This window comes from Engystomops pustulosus, chromosome 4 (assembly GCF_040894005.1).
Source record: "Engystomops pustulosus chromosome 4, aEngPut4.maternal, whole genome shotgun sequence".
NCBI lineage: Eukaryota > Metazoa > Chordata > Amphibia > Anura > Leptodactylidae > Engystomops > Engystomops pustulosus.
This window is the reverse complement of record NC_092414.1, coordinates 119,417,953-119,438,047: the sequence shown is the minus strand read 5'-3', so window position 1 is coordinate 119,438,047 and position 20,095 is coordinate 119,417,953. Positions and strand designations below refer to the sequence as shown.

The 20,095-nt window shown below is 40.7% G+C and overlaps 1 protein-coding gene across 1 annotated transcript in view; it reads right to left on the bottom strand.

Annotated features, from left to right (window-relative positions):
• Nucleotides 1-20,095, bottom strand: part of CCDC146 (coiled-coil domain containing 146) — a 70,694-nt gene that overhangs the window by 2,276 nt on the left and 48,323 nt on the right. Inside the window, exons 10-17 of the mRNA XM_072147229.1 lie at nt 19,822-19,917; nt 16,139-16,309; nt 15,674-15,762; nt 11,918-12,082; nt 10,545-10,769; nt 10,175-10,403; nt 9,287-9,415; nt 7,953-8,090 (exon numbers count right to left, since the gene is read on the bottom strand). Of these exons, the coding sequence (XP_072003330.1) occupies nt 7,953-8,090; nt 9,287-9,415; nt 10,175-10,403; nt 10,545-10,769; nt 11,918-12,082; nt 15,674-15,762; nt 16,139-16,309; nt 19,822-19,917 (1,242 nt within the window). The remainder of the gene's footprint in view (nt 1-7,952; nt 8,091-9,286; nt 9,416-10,174; nt 10,404-10,544; nt 10,770-11,917; nt 12,083-15,673; nt 15,763-16,138; nt 16,310-19,821; nt 19,918-20,095) is intronic.

Below are 20,095 nucleotides of genomic sequence, written 5' to 3'. Positions count from 1 at the left end.
CATACCCTTTTCAGTGCTGAACTGAAGAGCAATTCCAGCTGGAGTGTTAAAATGATTATCCATGGAGATTCTCTACATTATCCTGTCCTCTCTTGCATGCCTTTTGAAGGTAACCAGACTTCCTAGGGATGCCTGAATGAGTTTGTGATTTTTGTAAATATGCAATATTCTAGAACCAACTTCTCTTAATATGGCTGATGGGGGTCACCCCTTTTGGCATTTGTCTGGACAACCTGCTGTAGGATGTTTTTAGTGAAAACTGGAAAGCTGGCTGCCAGTTAACCCCTTAATGACCGCCCTATCGGGTTTTTACGACGGTCATTAAGGGTACTTCTTCTGACGCGTACGCCTTTCTACGGCGCCGCGTCAGAAGATTTCGGGACATCGGATCAGTATAGTGCCGGTGTCGGGCTGTGATATCACAGCCCAGACCCGGCACTAACTCAGATCCCGGGTGTTTAACCCCTTACACGCCGCGGTCAAGCATGACCGCGGCGTGCAAGTGTGTCCCCCATGGATCGGACCCCCCCCCCCCCCGGTGTGCTTACCAGGGGATCAGCATGCTCAGTTACTTACACTATACACTGCAATACAGGTGTATTGCAGTGGAAAGGCTTGAATAAGTGATCGGATGATCGCTTATTCAAGCCAAGAAGTAGAAAATGTAAAAAAGTTATATTATAAAAAGATTTTTTTTTTTTTAATTAAATAAAATAAAAGTCCCATAATCTCCCCAGTAACACATAAAATGCAAATACAGTAAATAAAACACAAAAACATACATATTTGGTATCACCGCGTCCGTATTAATCTGTACAATAAATCTAAATCAATATTGAACCCGCTCGGTGAACTACGTAAAAAAAAAAAACTCGGAAAATTTCCCATAATATACAATTTTTCATCAAACACCATCACAAGAAATGTTCTAAAAAGTGATCAAAAAAAGTTACGTTACCTAATATGATACGACTGAAAAGAACAACAGTTTTCGCAAAAAATAAGCCCTCAACCAGATCTGACAACAGAAAAATACAGAAGTTATGGCCCTGAAAAGTTGTCAATAGTAAAAACAATGCGATTTTCTCCAATATTTGGTTTTGCTCAGGAAAATTGAGCAAAAATAAGAAAAAGGAGAATTATTCTCACCGTTAATTCGGTTTCCATTAGTCCACCATGACGGCCCCAACTGGAGGATGGCCCTTGACCTCTGTAGGGACAGGAAGCAGAGAGGTTAAAAGCCCCTCCCCTACACCCACACTCCAGTGGCTACCAAATAACTACACCGGCTGTGGATGCAACCCATTTATTGTATGTTATAGTCACACACAGATACAACAGGTTAAATAATAAAGACTAAGACTACTCTGTCTTATAAAAATAAAAGGGGACGGGAAAAATATATGGGCCGTCATGGTGGACTAATGGAAACCGAATTAACGGTGAGAATAATTCTCCTTTTCCATGGCGTCCCCCATGACGGCCCCAACTGGAGATGTACCAGATTACCAGTACCCTAGGGTGGGACAACTGCCTGCAAGACTTTCCTACCGAAGGCCTGATCCCTGGCACTTTGGATATCTAATCTGTAGTGTCTAGCAAATGTCAGCTGGCTAGACCAGGTAGCTGCTTTACAGATATCAACTAGAGAGGCCCCACGTTTTTCAGCCCATGAGGCTGCCACCCCCCTGGTTGAGTGGGCCCTGACAGTCCCAGGAATGTCCATATTTTCGGCATCATATGCCTCTTTGATGGTAGTCCGGATCCAAAGGGCAATAGATGCTTTGGAAGCTTTCTTCCCCTTATTCTTCCCTGTATACTGCAGGAGGATGTTGTCGTCCTTTCTCCAAGGTTTAGAGATGTCCAGGTAGTGGAGAAGACATCTCCTCACATCCAGAGTATGCCATGCTGACTCCTTACTGTTCTTAGGGTTCTGGCAAAAAGAAGGTAACACAATTTCCTGATTGCGATGAAAACTGGAAGATACTTTGGGAGCGAAGGTCTTATCTAGAGTTAGAATTACTCTATCTTCCAGAACTCTAAGGTAAGGTTCTCTAAGGGAGAGAGCCTGGATTTCTCCTAACCGTCTAGCTGAGGTTATGGCTATAAGGAAGGTCAGCTTGAGGGTTAGGCTTCTAAGGTCCGTAGTCTCTAAGGGCTCAAATGGAGGACGTGTCATGTAATTCAACACCAGAGACAAATCCCAGTTTGGGATATTTTGTTTTAAGTGAGGTCTCAATCTGGAGGTAGCTTTTACGAACCTCTGGATCCACTTGTGCTCCGCCAAGGAAGTATCAAAGAAGGCACTAAGGGCTGATACCTGGACCTTGATTGTACTCGTCTTCAGCCCTTTATCAAACCCAGCTTGCAGGAAATCCAGTATCTGCGAGATGTTGGGAGACAACTGGTTAGGAGGGACTGAGCCACAAAAAGACACGAATTTCTTCCATATTCTGGAGTAAATTCTGTGGGTGACCACCTTACAACTAGCCTTCATCGTGGAGATCACTTTGTCCGATAGCCCCTGGGCTGTCAGAATCTTCCTTTCAGGATCCATGCAGTGAGCTGGAGAGCCTGCGGATTGGGATGAAGGACTGGACCCTGGAACAGGAGGTCTGGACGGGGTGGTAACAGGAATGGATCCGCCATTGCCATCTTTTTTAGCCAAGGAAACCAGTTCCTTTTTGGCCACCAAGGCGCTATGAGTATAACTTCCGCCTGGTCTTCCCTGATCTTTTGTATGACCCGGGACATAAGAAGTATTGGAGGAAAGGCATACAGTAACAGCCCCCCCCCCCCCCAGGACTGGCTGAATGCGTCCCTTTGGTTGAAGGGAACTGTAGGTTCCAGGAAAAAGAAACGCGGGAGATTCGCGTTCTTGCTGGAGGCAAACAGGTCTATTGACGGATGTCCCCACCTCCTTGTTAACTGAAGGAAGACATCTTCGTGAAGACACCACTCGTTTTGATCTATCTTCCTCCGACTGAGGAAGTCTGCTGCCTGATTTTCTTCCCCCTTGAGGTGGATGGAGGAAAGGGATTGAAGGTTGTCTTCTGCCCAGGTGAAGATTTTGTTTGAGAGTGCCAGGAGACTCGGGTTTTTGGTTCCCCCTTGGTGACGTAGGTAGGCTACCGTAGTGACGTTGTCCGAAAAAATTCTGACATGCTTTCCTCTCAGCATTTGTGTGCTGGACCTCAGGGTTTCCAGAACAGCTCTTAACTCCCGATGATTTGAGGAACGGGTTTTCACTGAATCCGGCCACAGGCCTTGGACAGGATGACCTGCGACATCCTGCGACCAACCCGACTGACTTGCGTCCGTCTGTATAGTTGTCACTGGCCAAGGATGCCAGGGTACTCCTTTTCCCAGGTTTGCTGGATCTGTCCACCAGTCTATGGACCGTAAGACTGGGAGGGGAATCTCCACCTTTTGGTTTAGGTGACGACGATCTTTGTCCCAAGAGGACAGCACCCAGTTCTGTAGTGTCCTTGTATGACTTTGGCTCCATTGCACGCACTGGATGCATGCAGTCATGAGCCCAAGGATCCTCATTGCTTCTCTTATGGAGCAGCCCTTCTTTTTCTTGAACGTGTTTAGCTGGAGAATTAAATTTTCTCTCTTTGCTGGTGGGAGAAAAGACATCTGTCGTGTGGAGTCTATTAGAACTCCCAGGAATACCACGTTCATGCTCGGTTCTAGGTTGGATTTTTCTGTATTGATGATCCAGCCTAGCCGCTGAAGAGTCTTCATGGTGATATCCCTGTGAAGAATCAGCTCCTGACTTGAGGCACTTACTACCAGAAGGTCGTCTAGGTACGGAATGATGGATATTCCTTCTTTTCTCAGAAACGCTACCACCTCGACCATAATCTTTGAAAAGGTTCTCGGTGCAGAAGATATCCCGAAGGGAAGGGCTTTGTATTGAAAGTGAGCTTCCTCGCCTTCTGGTGACAGGACTGCGAACCTGAGAAACTTCTGCGAGTTGGGGTATATTGGGACGTGGTAGTAGGCGTCCTTCAGGTCTATTGTACACATGAACGCCTGACGATGGATTAGAGCTGAAGCGGAAGAGACGGTCTCCATCTTGAATTTTCTGTATAGGACGAACCTGTTTAGCCCTTTCAGGTTGCAGATCATCCTGGACTTCCCGTTCGGTTTCTTTATGAGGAACAGTGGAGATTAATGTCCTCTTCTCTGATGTTCCTGGGGTACAGGGATAATCACATCCAGTTCTAACAACTTCTGCACTTCTGTCCAGAGTTGGAGCGACAGGTCCCGAGAGGGTTGTCTGGTAAGGACGAAATTTGTGGGAGGAAGAGCGGTCAATTCTATCTTGTAGCCATCCTGGAGGATGGACAGAATCCAGGGGTTTGATGTTATCCGGCTCCATTGCTGATGAAAATTCAACAGTCTTCCTCCCACCTTGGCGTCATTGTTTCCTGAAACTCGTAGCGGAGTTACTGGGGTTGAGCAGAAACCCCCTGCCTCTTCCACCTTTAGGGTAGCTCCACCTTCCTTGTTTACCCTTGCCCCTAAAGGATGGTCTCCTCTCTTTGGGGTCACGAAAGGAAGGTTTCTTCAGACTGGTCCTGGATTCTGGGAAGCCCTTTTTCTTATCCGCCGCCCTCTCCAGGATGGTGTCTAATTCGGGCCCAAACACATACTCGCCCTCGAACGGGATGCCGCACAATTTAGACTTCGACCTGAAGTCTCCACTCCACTGGCGCAACCAGAGAGATCTTCTTACGGAGTTGGAAAGAGCCCCTTCTTTAGCACTAATCCTCACTCCCTCTGCCGAGGCGTCAGCAATGAAAGCTGTGGCTGCTTTCAGGGTCGGGAAGGTATTAAGTAACAGCTCCCTTGGGGTTCCATCCCTTACATGCTTTTCCAACTCCATTACTCAGTGGAATAGTGTGCGAGCTACGGACGTTGTAGCAATGTTGGATTTAAGGTTCAGCATGGAACATTCCCAGCTCTTTTTTTAATAGGCTGTCTGCCTTTCTATCCAGCGGATCTTTCAACTGGGTAGCATCCTCAAAAGGCAAATCGGTCTTCTTGGTCATTTTAGTGACCTGGATGTCCATCTTAGGAGCAGAGTTCCATAGCTTGGCTTCTTCTTCATCAAAAGAAAGAATCAGATCCCTGAGAGTATTATTGACCGGGAACACGTGCCGCTTTTTGGCTTTGAGCAGACCAAAGAGTTCATCCTGAATGGACTGCGTCTCCTCTACCTCCTCTATCTTCAGGGTATCTCGCACCGCTTTTAAGAGGGGTTCCAGGTCTTCAGAAGCCAGCAGATATCTCGATTCCATCCTGTTTGCAGAGGTGGAAGGGAACGTATCAGGCTCCAAAGAATCCTTGACCGTAGCACCATCAGAGTCTGAAGCGGGGTCAGAAGATGAATCCACTATTCTCGGGCGCTTTTGAGGTGGTTCCTGGGGGGGCAAAGCAGCCAAGGATGAAGACACAGATGATCTGACTTCCTCCTGGATAAAGCTGCGCATCTCATCCATGAATGAGGTCTTTTCTTCACGAATCAAATTATCCAGGCATCTTTTGCACACAGGTTTTTTATATGCACTAGGTAACTTTTCAAAGCACATGTTGCACTTTTTATGAGGAGTTTTCTTCCTCTCAGAGGAGGATTGCTCCTTAGCACGGCCTTTTTCCTTTTCCTTGGGATCCTATTAAGGAAAGGAGAGCCCGGATAAGGAACTGCTATAAACGGGACGTGCGGGTGACCCACCACCCTATCCCTTTAACCCCTACTCACAGGAGGTGGGGATATGAGGTCCAGACCTGAGGCCTCTAAATTGCAGGGTTCCATGCTCCTAGAGGAACTACAGTAACCAGCCAGCCTAGAATGTAATAACAACAATTGAAGGCTTGTAAATCAGCACTGCAATGGTTAAAGGGTAGGATTTTACCTGGTAAGCCAGGAGAGATCCACCAGGGTCTATAAGGTAAACGTGGCCCATATCAGAATACAGTGCAATAAAATGTAGTATGTGCCAGCATAATATACAGTTATACATATCAGGGTGTTTGAAGCCAAAAACCTGACCTGAAAAAAACGCCAAAGGAAACCTTTAACTCGTAAGCCGCAGGTTAGAGGTGTGCTCCAGAATGACGATTAGACCTCAGATCAACGTAATTACCACGCCAGAGCAATTTAAACTTACCGCCCCGCGATCCTGTTTCCGGGTCGCGCGGCTTTGACGTCACTTCCGGTTTCGTCACTCCACCGGAAGTTGCCGCCAGGGTCGACCGGAAGTGCGCGGGAGCGCCAGAATCACATGTTCCGGGTGTCGTAAGCTCCAGGAGCTGCGGGCAGAGCCGGAAGGAAAACACAGATCCATGCAGGCAGAGGAAAGGGCCGCAACCCGATCGAGGCCCGGAACTGTGCTGGGTAAGGGATAGGTCCCGCGCCATGGTGTCCCCCCTCACTGTCCCAACTAGTGGGAAGCGAGGAGAGAAACTTCTCTCTACTCCCTGCCCTGTGTAGGGACAGGAAGCCACTGGAGTGTGGGTGTAGGGGAGGGGCTTTTAACCTCTCTGCTTCCTGTCCCTACAGAGGTCAAGGGCCATCCTCCAGTTGGGGCCGTCATGGGGGACGCCATGGAAAACTATATAAATGAGGTATCACCGCAATCGTAGTGAACCAGAGAATAAAGATAAAATATTATTTTTACGTTACGGTGAGCGGGGGAAAAAAAATGCTAACAATCCAAAATAAAAAATTGATGATTTTGTTTGTGTCCCCCTTGAAATAGTTAATAAAATCTCATGAATAAGCTTTAGACTCCCAAAATAAATTATCTATACATTGTATCTCATCCCATAAAAAATAAACCCTCATATGTTCGCATTACCAAAAAAAAATAAAAAATTTATAGGTCGTACAATGTGACAATACAAATCTGCTGTGAATGGCGCCTCCATTCATTTTATACTCGGCCGTGTGCCCGTACAGCAGTCACCACCACATATGGGGTATCAGTACACTCGGGAGGAATTGGTCATCAAGCGTTGCAGTGCGTTTCATCATTTAATTTATTCTGAAAATGTCAGTTTTGGCCTAAATGAATGTATTTTCCAAAAAAATTCTATAGTTCCTAAATCGCAAGCCCATATTTTTTAACCCATGTGAAACATGTTTTACTATTATTTAGGCCTCTCAAAGTCACCTGAAAGCTGAGTTGTCCCTCAAAATGTGAGTTTTGGCAATTTTCATGAAAATAAGAAAAATCGCACCTAAAGTTCTGCACCTCATAACATCCTAGAAAAATGACCGGAAGCATAAATTATCATCCCAACATAAAGCAGATATTCTGTAAATGTTAATTATCAAACTTTTTGGGTAATTTTACATCTTGTCTGGAAACCAGAACATTTCAAACTTGGAAAATGAAGAGTTTTTACAAACTTTTGCCAAATTTTCACTTTTTTTCAGAACGAAACACAAAACTTATCACTTAAATTTTATAACTAACATGAAGTACAACGTGTCACGAGAAAACATTCTCAAAATCACCGGGATATGTTAAAGCGTTCCGAAGTTATAACCAATTATCGTGAGACTTGTCAGATTTGAAAAATCAAGCCTGGTCATTGAGCTGAAAACTAGTGTCGGTGATAAGGGGTTAAATAGAATTTGTCACATAATATAGCACCTAGGGCTATTTCCTTAATTAACACCACCAATAACCAACAACCGGTATCTGAAAGTGTTCTCTAATTTTGCTAAGTGTTCTTTTACACTCAGCTCATTAACATTTTATTCTGTTTTAGAATACATACAATTTATGAAATTAGCTTAAAATTTTGCTATTTTACTCATGTTAGGATATATTCAGATATTACACAATGACCTTGAAATTTAGGAAATTTTGATCTACAGTGCATATTTCTTCTAGATTGGGACTTGCCAATTTTGGACCCCCTTCACTGACCTTTTTAGCTAGAATGAGTGTGTCATCCTTGCCATTCTCCACTTTAAGGCATATTCTTTCTGAAAGCCTGGAAACTTGTTCGTAGAGAAAGTCCTTTTCCAACAAGTGTTCCTCCTTCTCAGCCAGACGCAGTTCTAACTGAATGAAAAACAAAAATTTTAACATACCACAACTTACACATAGAATTCCTGATAAAAAAAAATCTGCAAGTACATAGTATTTCAATGGTCTTTCCAGTGTTAATCTAAAGCAATGACATAAACGAAAATTGCTAAAATAAAACCTGTATTTATTTTCATGACTTAGCCCACATCTTTATAGGATTCATAGATCTATCAATATGTTTACATATTCAAGAGATTGACACGCTAGAAGAATCAACAAAACCTCAAGCAGAACAAAGTCTGCTCTATTTAGCAAGTTACTGGCCACTTTGCAAAAATCCATAGTACAAGAAACTGTAAAATTTCGTATGTTCTGTTTATCCTTCCAGATAAAATAAGTTTCTCCATGAATGCCCTTTTCTAGAAAGATGAACAGAAGACAATGAGGTGCCAGATTACAAAATGGTTTTATAGCGAGGAGACAGGTGAGTCACTGCAGCTAGGTCTCTACAGCTCAGTGTGGAACAATAACTACATCTCCACATCCCAGCATAGCATAGGAATTAAAACAAAAGATACATACAGCTTGGTTTGGATCTGCTGGAAAGAGAAATTAGTTTAAAAATCACATGATGGCTTGAAGTTCATATTCACATACAAAGTTTTTAGAAAAGCTAGGTACACCTACTGTATGGTAAACCTTTACACTTTTATTCACAGAACTGGCTATGAACAGCGATAACAGATAATTACGGTTTGAAGTTTTACATAAAGTTTTGTGAGAATGTCCCTCCCAGTAATGCACAGTGAATTCTGTGGATTCACAGTGCCACTGTATGAACATAGCTGTAATACTACTACTTGTAATACAATCCCTATGTGATCTCCTCCATTCACACATTGATGGTGACTATGTGTGATGCAAATCGGCCATAATTCTTTAAAAAACTGCTTGCGTTAAATCTTCCCATCCTGTTGCAGGATTTGGGTGCTGTGTAAGACCTTACAGCAATGTGTGTGATTTGCAAGGACTTCAGCCTTCCAAAATGGTAGGGAATGTATAATGTAGGGTAATTGATCTCCAAGACAAAGCATTTCTACACCTATAAATCTATTCATGAGAGAGGATACGCTGTTTAGGAGAGGCTCTTATTTTCCAAAATGGAGAACATCTCAACCAGAGACTCTCAGGCCAATGAAGCCATAACTTTTATTTCCCACCACACTCACCTCCTCCATTTTCCTCATAAGATCTTGTACAGACGGATCCTTTCCTTCTAGAATGCGTATCCGGCCTTCTTTATTGGGGCCCTGTGCCAGTTCCTCAAGCTCTGCTGCTCTGTCATCGCACTGGGATAGCTATTTGACAAGTTATAGCACCCATTAAAGTACTGTACAGTTTTATTTTTATCATCAAGTGCAAATGCTGTCCTCTGTCCTATCTCATTTATGAGCAATGCATTTTATTACACCATCTTCTCAAACTTCCAAATGCAAATATTTCAGACGTGGAAACCAATTATCTGAATCTTACAAGAACTCACTTTATGCTAAATTTAGTGTGGAAATATGCAAGTAGCTCAATATGCAACACAGAACAGAACAGAACAGTGTAATTGTACAATGTCGAAATAGTTTAAAGGAAAATTCTGAGGACAAGGACTCCCTTCTAAAATGTGCTGTTCTGAGATTAGTTTTCCATCATTTTAAACTTGTATGGGATTAAATGGACAAAACAGATTTTCCAAATCTCTACAATTAAATGCATATCAAATTGTTAAATTATCCAAGCTATTATAACTGTCCTCAAAGATTCTAATCTACTTCTATAGGCCTTATTTATTTATTTGTGCAAACCTTTTGCTGTTTTACATCCATTTTTTGCAATGTTTTTACATGTGATATCATTTGCCTTCTCACCTTCTGGTAGTACCATATGGGTCACACAGACAGTAAAACGTTGTCGTCTAAATAAGCCATAAGACATATTTCAAAGATTCATATATCTACTTAGCAGGGTTTTTTCTTTTTTTTTTTTTACTTTTCTACTTGTATCCTACACGTAAAAAGTAAATATAAAGAAAAGGTGATGACAAGTTGACAGCTAATAGGTTTGACCTGGATTTGAAGAGTTACGAGGTCCATCTCAAGGGCTTTCTTATTTGGCAGCGCTTTCTTAGTTTGTTCAATTTGCCATTTCTCTTCTGTGACTTTCATCTTCAGGAAACGTATCTTTTCATCCAGCGCCATCATCTCAACATCCCCATTCCTCAGAAGCATTTCCTGGGTATTTATCTTCTCATAAAAGATGCAGACTTCTTCCTCTCGCTCTATTAACTGGACTCCCCTTTTAAATTGGAAGATTAAAAAAAAATACTCAATTATTCAACCCACTCCTAGTATGGAGGAGGATTTAAAAAATAATAATAAAAATGCCTTTGCCTGAAAGTACGAAAAAACTGTTGTACATATAACCCCCCAATCTTACCTCTCATTACGGTTTTGGACAGCCGATTCATACTTCTTGCGAAGTTTCATCATTTCTTCTTCTGCCTCATTGATCATATTGGTGAGCCTCCCAATCTCAATTTTTTTCTGTTCCCTCTTTTCTTTCACCTCTTGAAGATGAAGGCTGAGCCTACTGACATCCTTCTGCAGACTATCTCGTATTACATGGTTGTTTGCCTGCTTTAACATAGCCTTTTGGAGCTGCCTATTAAAGTAAATTAAATATTTTATAGTTTATTTATTTTCATAGGTTGTTTGGTTAATTATTCTCCTAAAACAAGATAACGTGGGTTAGCACACATATACCCCCCATATAACAAGAGTAGGGATCCTGTTCCTCCTCGTTGATTAAACAAAAAGCAGTTGGACCCATACAAAATACATTTCTTTCCCCTTATCAATAACACATAAAGTGTCTGCACCAGTTTTCTGTCTAACTTTGCACTAAAAAGAACATCTTAGGAGCTTGCACATGTATTTACCATGTATTTGCAGCAGTTTTGTGACACTGTTAGTGCTTAGGACATCTACCACCAGGATCAAGGATCGGAAACCAAGAATACTGACATGCAAGTTTGTGCCCCTTCTTATGCCCTTGTTTTTTATGTTTTTTATTTTTTTTACAAAAAAAGGCTTTTAAAATTATGCAAATTAGCCTGAGGGGCTCCAGGCTCCATAGGTGTTAATTGGGGTACAGACTGCAGCACATCCCTATTATGTTGTACCAGACTGCATAGCCTAAAATAATGTTGTTCTGAGAGTATAACACACTGAACTACGTGATCACATTATTGTGCCCTTGTGGGACAAGGTAATTACATAATCTTAAAAAAAGACAATGTTATGACCCATCCGTCCCACATGATACAAAGCTGGGGAAAGGGATGGGTAGGTGTGGCCGCCCACCTTCGCTGTCCAGCAGCTGAGCGTGGCTTCCATGCCCCCGTTTGTTTACATGGTGCACAGGCTGGAGAGATGATAGCGCTGGAGGGCGCTGGGAGATAAGAACATGTTTATTTTTTTTTAAACCCACCCCATCCCGGTCACCAATGTTTTTTTTTTTTGTTTTTTTTATACCCTCGTATAACCCCTTTTAAAGCTTTAATATTAAAATACTGTTAGTTTACATGCACAGTAAGGTGATTTCTTAAAATAAACCATGTTAACATCAAGTTAAACATTTTTAAAAAATATATATATATTTCCAGCATCTGAAGGTACACTTTTCTTTGAGAATGTATCCATGTAAAATTCACTTTCCAAATGTAAAAATAGCATATTAGGAGGCAGAGGTGTACTTTCAGCCAGTCTATTCCCAATTCCTCTGTTATATATATGTAACATAGCACAGACCTTTCTTTACTTGAAACATTGGTTCTCAGTATTTCCATCTCGTTTCCATAGATTTTGAGTTTCTCGCGTAGTTCTGCTGCTCGCTGCGTAGCCATCTGAATCAGGCTGACACACTTGTTTCTTTCATTGCGAATTATGTCATACATCTCGGCATATTCTTTGAGTCTAATAAGATTAAAATTATAATTCCTTTATCAGATTAAGTATAAAAGTATTCAGACCCCTTTTAAATTTGTCACTCTTTGTTTCATTACAACCAATTGGTAGGATAACATTTTTTTCTGTAACTAACAGCTTGTTAGAGCCCATGTATAGAAAACATTTTTTTTAAAAAGTAATATTCATTTTAGAACAATTAAATAAAGTAAAAAGTCCCCTAATCACCCCAGCTACATATGAAAACCAAATAAAGTAAATAAAACAAAGTAGTAGAAATTTGGTATCACCATGTCCGTATTAATCTGTACCATATCCTGCACGGTGAATGGTGTGTTAAAAAAAAAAATCTTCCCGTCATATACACTCACCGGCCACTTTATTAGGTACACCTGTCCAACTGCTCGTTAACACTTAATTTCTAATCAGCCAATCACATGGCGGCAACTCAGTGCATTTAGGCATGTAGACATTGTTAAAGACAATCTCCTGCAGTTCAAACCGAGCATCAGTATGGGGAAGAAAGGTGATTTGATGCCTTTGAACGTGGCATGGTTGTTGGTGCCAGAAGGGCTGGTCTGAGTATTTCAGAAACTGCTGATCTACTGGGATTTTCACGCACAACCATCTCTAGGGTTTACAGAGAATGGTCCGAAAAAGAAAAAACATCCAGTGAGCGGCAGTTCTGTGGGCGGAAATGCCTTGTTGATGCCAGAGGTCAGAGGAGAATGGGCAGACTGGTTCAAGCTGATAGAAAGGCAACAGTGACTCAAATCGCCACCCGTTACAACCAAGGTAGGCAGAAGAGCATCTCTGAATGCACAGTACGTCGAACTTTGAGGCAGATGGGCTACAGCAGCAGAAGACTAGTGCCACTCCTTTCAGCTAAGAACAGGAAACTGAGGCTACAATTTGCACAAGATCATTGAAATTGGACAGTAGAAGATTGGAAAAACGTTGCCTGGTCTGATGAGTCTCGATTTCTGCTGTGACATTCGGATGGTAGGGTCAGAATTTGGCGTCAACAACATGAAAGCATGGATCCATCCTGCCTTGTATCAACGGTTCAGGCTGGTGGTGGTGGTGTCATGGTGTGGGGAATATTTTGGTACCTTGGTACCAATTGAGCATCGTTGCAACGCCACAGCCTACCTGAGTATTGTTGCTGACCATGTCCATCCCTTTATGACCACAATGTTTCCAACATCTGATGGCTACTTTCAGCAGGATAATGCGCCATGTCATAAAGCTGGAATCATCTCAGACTGGTTTCTTGAACATGACAATGAGTTCACTGGCCTCCACAGTCACCAGATCTCAATCCAATAGAGCATCTTTGGGATGTGGTGGAACGGGAGATTCGCATCATGGATGTGCAGCCGACAAATCTGCGGCAACTGTGTGATGCCATCATGGCAATATGGACCAAAATCTCTGAGGAATGCTTCCAGCACCTTGTTGAATTTATGTCACGAAGAATAGAGGCAGTTCTGAAGGCAAAAGGGGGTCCAACCCGTTACTAGCATGGTGTACCTAATAAAGTGGCCGGTGAGTGTATATATTTCTATCAAATGTTCCTTAAAAAGCACCCTAAAATGATACGACTAAAGAGAACAACTCTTTTCGCAAAAAAAAAAACCCTCAACCATATCGGTCAACAGAAAAATACAGAAGTTATGCCTCTGAAAACTTGTTGATACAATTAAAATTGAGCAAAGATGAGAAAGTTTATAAATGCGGTATCACAGTCCATCGTAGTGAACTAGGGAATAAAGAAAATATTATTTCTATGTTATGGCGAGTGGACAACAAAACTGCTTAAAATCCATAATAAAAATTGATTTTGTTTGCTTCTCCATTGGAATAGATAATTTAATAAGCTAGAGACTCCCAAAATTTATTATCTATACATTATATCTCAACCCGCAAATAATAAGCCCTCATATGTTCGCATTATATAAAAAAAATAATAATAAAGACTTTATAGCTTGTACAATGTGACAATACAAATCTGCTCTGAATGGCGCTGCTTTCATTCCATGCCCGGCTGTGTGCACATAAAACTGTTTACCACCACATATAGGGTATCCGTACACTCGGGAGAAATTAAGCATCAGACTTTCCAGAGCATTTCATCATGCATTTCAAATGAATGCATTTTCCAAAAAAATTCCAAAGTTTCTAAATCGCACTTCCTTTTTGTTTTATAACAAAAAGCAAAGTTCAGTGTCAGCTCACCTGAGATGCTGGGCCATGTAGTTCTACTGTGGATCCATGAGCATGGACAACCTTTCCTCCAATTACACAATCCAAAACCATTAAGTCCAGCTTCTTGAACAGAATCCAAAGAGAAAAACAACATTTTAAAAAGTGTGCAGGTAATTCCAAATACAGGAATTCACACAGGTTGGGAAGAGACAAAATAAATCACCTCCGCGTTTCGGAAACTAATTACAATTAAGGAATTATTTTCCGAAACGCACAGGCAATTTACTTTCTCTTTCCAAGTAAATTCCTGTATTTTGAATTACCTGCACACTTTTTTTAATGTCTCAATAAAATTGTTGGAAATGTTATTTTTCTCTTTGGATTCCGTTCAAGAATCTGGACTCCATTTCGTTATTAACCTATGTGAAACACTTAAAGGGTTAATTGACGTAATAGAATTTGTACTTGCGTAGAGGTGTGTGGTTTCTATAGTAGGGTAATTTATGGGGTTTTACTATTATTTAGGCCCTTCAAAGTCACTTGAAAGCTGAGTTGTCCCTCAAAATGTGAGATTCTTTGTGATTTTCATGTAAAGGGGAAAAAAATCGCACCTAAAGTTCTACACCTCATAACATCCTAGAAAAATGGCAGGACACTTTGTCATTGTGCCATCATAAAGCAGACATTCCAAAAATATTTGTTATTAAGCAGAACATTTAAAGAATTTTTCCGAACTTTTGCCAAATTTTTCCTTTTTTCTGAACAAAAAGCAAAACTTATCACTTAAATGTTATAACTAATGTGAAGTACAATCTTAACAGCACCTGGATATGTTAAAGCGTTCCGAAGTTATAACCAATTATTCTGACACCTGTCAGATTCTAAAAATAGAGTCTGGACATTAAGATGAAAACAAAAGTCGGTGATGAAGGGTTAAAAAATACCTTCGCATTTGCTCATTCTTATAATAGCATTTGTGTAATATTAAAGTTGTAATATTTATATCTGTTTATAAAAATGTGAAAATATTGAATAAAAACATTTTAGCAAAATAAAAAAACAAACTAAAATGTGTTTTAAGTGATAGAAAATTTTTTATAAAGGAAAATTCTTAAAAACATCATGCAAAGTATATACCAAAAACAAATTCAGCAATAAAAAAGTTATTAAAAAGTTCTCTATATACTGCAATAACAGGATAGACTTAAAAGTAACACCTGCCGCATAAAGACTTTGAGCATCCACCATACCGTTATAGGGTATGATGGATGCTTATTAAAGCATATTTTTTTTTCTCCTCTATCAAACAAGATTAAATCAAGATTAATGAAAAGCGCTTACAGTATAACTTATCTACTTTAGAATACTTGCCATTTTCTATAGTGCATTTACCTTTTCTGAACTTCTTGGTTTTTCTTCTTATGTTCTCCAATAATAAGATCCCGTCCCTTAATTTCCTGCAGAACTTGCTGATAGCGTTGCTGTTTGTAATAATGAGCATTGATGAGAACCAGCATTGTGACAGATATTTTTAATATAAATGACTGCTAGACCCAGGTTACCCATTATATAGTAGCCAGGGCTGAAGGTAGATGTGAATGGAGAGCTTCTACTGGATACAAGGGATATTGAATAGCTGATTATTCTTTATTGATTGACTATAGGAGTATTTAGTTGATAAGATGTTTACATTTTTTTGAGTTTGTTTTAAGGGGCTGTATTTTGAATGTGGGTATCGGACCTATCCATTTAATTTTATTATTACTATGTATGCCGATTAGGCTTTCAAAAATGGTAAAACATATCTATCTAGTATTGATAGGATAATCTCTAGTTTGTTACATAAACATGACTTACCTGAGCTTTAACAAAATCTCTTGACTTTTGCTCTCTCTCATCGGCTTTGATTTGCATCAGCCGAGTTAAATTGACCAGCTCTTCCCGGCATTCTCCCTGCCGCTTTACAAGTTGTTCCTCTTCAGCGATACACTGAGCCAATATGTGAGCCTCTACTTCTGTTAGGGTTTGCTGCATTGGAGTAAAACAGAATGAGTAGTGTGAACAGTGCAATCATCAAGTTATATTCCTTTACACAGAATAGTATTTATTTCAGCCAAGTGATTTTACTGCTTTAAATTTACAAAATATAAAACCTATTTTCCAGTAATGAGTGATGACTGAAGAATTTTTAACCCACATACTCTGTTTTATTGCTGGTTTAGCTCCTATCACTCAGTGATAGTGTGTGGGCGGAGACTATTAGCAGACACTTCATGATTCCTCTATGCTATAAAATGCTGTGTGCTGACAGTGTACTTCAATTATTTGGGTACAGGGTTTATATACACTTTCATTTAGCTTCGGAACATCTTACTAGTATCTGACACATAGAAAAAGAGAGAGGAGACAAATCAAAGCCATGAGATGGACATAACACACAATGACTCACTCAGCTCTGCTATCTCCCCTATAACACACACACAGTCAGCCCTGCTATGCCACCCTTCCCTACCCTTGGATCAAGACCTTATCTTGTCTGGAGTTAATAGAGAAGGTCTCTGCACATTGCTTGCTGGGAAAGATGTGTCTGAAGTGTGTCTTAGCTGGTCCTGTACTACAGGGGGGGAGAGGCAGGATGCAGAGAGCGCTGAAGTGTGCAAACCAGAGAGGCTATTCATGAGAGGTATCTGTCCAACTATAGTCAGGAGTTTATGGTCGGATACAGGGACAACCAAATTGTAAACACCAAGTCTGATAGAGACAGGTTGGAATTTTATCTGTCAAATATTTTTGTGAATTGGAGAATGTGTTATTTTGTTATCCTGAGTATATATAACCCCTTCACACTCTGTGACGGATATATCCGCCACAGAGCTATGAAGGATGTATGAAGAGGGCTCATGGGCTGAGCCCTCTACATACAGAGATGGGCTTTCTGCATATCGCAGCAAAGTACAATTGCTAACGCTCACAGTCGGTGCTTGCATCGATTGTGGGTGTTAACCTTTTCCTTGGCGCCGGCAAAGTCGCCGGCAGCACTGAAAGCATGGCGGCGCTAGGTTGCCATGACACCCTCAGGTCTTCGTTTGACCTGAGGCTGAATGGCTTCTGCATATTCATTACAATGAGCCAGTGGCTCATTGTAATGAATAGTTTCATAGTTTATACGGGATTGGATGAGGAAGGGATTTAGGGGAAACAATTCTATATAACATAACAATCAATGTTATATAGGTGTAAAAAGGCATCTAGACCCTTCTTGAAGCTCTCCGCTGTCCCTGCGGTGACCAGTGCCTGAGGCAGGCTATTCCACAGATTGACAGTTCTCATAATAAAAAAGCCCTGTCGCCTCCGGTGATTAAACCTAGTTTTCTCCAGACGGAGACAGTGCCCTCTCGTTTTTTGATTTGATTTAATCTGAAACAACTTACCACCATATTTTTTGTATGGACCATTCATATATTCATATAAATTAATCACGTCCCCTCGTATTCGTCTCTTTTCCAGACTAAATAAATCTAGTTTTTTTAATCTTTCCTCATAACTAAGAACCTCCATACCCCATATCATTTTTGTGGCTCTACGTTGAACCCTCTCCAGCTCCAGGGCATCCTTTTTATGGACCGGTGCCCAAAACTGGACAGCATATTCCAGGTATGGCCGAACCAATGCCTTGTATAGTGGTAATATTACATCCCCATCACTTTTGATACATGACAAGATCCTACTAGCTTTAGAGGCAGCTGATTGACATTGCATGCTGTTATTCAATTTATGATCTACTAGTACCCCCAGGTCCTTCTCAACAAGGGACTCTCCCAGATTTACTCCCCCAAGGACATATTTTGCCTTTGGATTATTGGCCCCCAGGTGCATAACATTACATTTATCCACATTAAACCTCATTTGCCAAGTGGATGACCAAACATTCAGTTTGTCCAAGTCACCCTGCAGCCTATGAACATCCTCCATGGACTGTATTACACTACACAGCTTGGTGTCATCTGCAAAAATAGACACAGTGCTATTAATTCCTACCTCTATATCATTAATAAATATATTAAATAGTAGTGGGCCAAGCACAGAACCCTGAGGTACACCACTCATAACTGGTGACCATTCCAAGTAGGAATCATTGACCACAACTCTCTGGATACGATCCTTCAGCCAGTTTTCAATCCAATTGCAAATTATTTCTGCCAAACCAATAGCCCTAATTTTACCCATCAGGCGTCTATGAGGAACAGTGTCAAATGCCTTTGCAAAGTCCAAGAACACAATATCCACAGCTGCTCCTCCATCCAGGCACCTGCTCACCTCTTCATAGAAGCAGATAAGGTTAGTTTGACAACTTCTATTCTTAGTAAACCCATGCTGGTTATCACTTATTATTCTATTTGATGTCACATACTCCAGTATGTAGTCTTTTACTAACCCTTCCAATACTTTACCCACAATGGAAGTTAAGCTTACAGGCCTGTAATTGCCTGGCGAAGTTCTAGAGCCCTTTTTATATATTGGCACCACATTTGCCTTGCGCCAGTCACTTGGCACCACACCAGACATGCAAAAACTCCATATACAGCAATACAGTAGTATTGCAGTATATGGTAGGAACGATCTGACTATCTAGGGTTAATGTACCCTAGAGGGTCTAAGAAATAGTGGAAAAAAAAAAGTTTTAATATTTTATAAATTTTTTACATTTTTTAAAGTTCAAATCACCCCCTTTTCCCTAGAATTGATATAAAATATAATTAACAGTAAAAATCACAAACACATTAGGTATCGCCACATCCCAAAATGCCCGATCTGTCAAAGTATAAAAACGGTATTAACCGGCGGTGACCTCCGAGACAGGAAATGGCGCCCAAATGTCAGAAATGCAACTTTTACACCTTTTTACATGACATAAAAAATGTAATGAAAAGTGATCAAAATGTCACACATTCCTCAAAATGGTAGCAATAAAAACGTTGGCTCATTTCGCAAAAAATGACACCTCCGTTAGCTCTGTGCACCACAGTATGAAAAAGTTATTAGCGTCAGAAGATGGTAAAAAATTTTTTCCCTTTTTCATACACATTCGTTTAATTTTTAAAAATGTATAAAAACGCAATAAAACCTATATAAATTTGGTATTACCACGATCGTACCGAACCAAAGAATAAAGTAGAGGTTTTATTTGGAGTGAAGAGTGAAAGACCTAAAAACTGAGCCCACAAGAACGTGACGCACATGCTTTTTTTCAATTTTTCCACATTTGGAATTTTTTTCCTGCTTCCCAGTATACATCATGGAATAATAAATAACATCACGGGAAAGTAAAATTTTTTTACGCACAAAATAAGCCATTACACAGCTATGTACACGATAAAATGAAAAAGTTATGGTTTTTGAAGGTGGAGAGTGAGAAATGAGCAAAAAAAACCTGCGTCCTTAAGGGGTTAAGAATCTGGTCTTTAAGGGAATACACCTTTTAATTTTGCAAGGCATGCAATTTCAATAACATTCGACAATACAATATGCTCGGTCCCAACCTGTTGTGCAAACTGCCTTTTAAGTGTTTCAACTTCCTTGCGCAATTCCTTCCTCTTTTCTATAAGTGAGCCATCATCTTTCGGGAAAATGTCCATCTACAAAATGAAAGCAACGAAATTAATTATAAATAATAGTTCTAAGTGTTTCCTTAGAATAACCATAATATATAGAAAAATAAATTTTTTTAAAATTATTGATGACCCTTTGGGATACAGTCCTATCCCTCATATGCTCGGCGTACACGCTAGGAAAGCTCCCGGCATATAAGCTGAA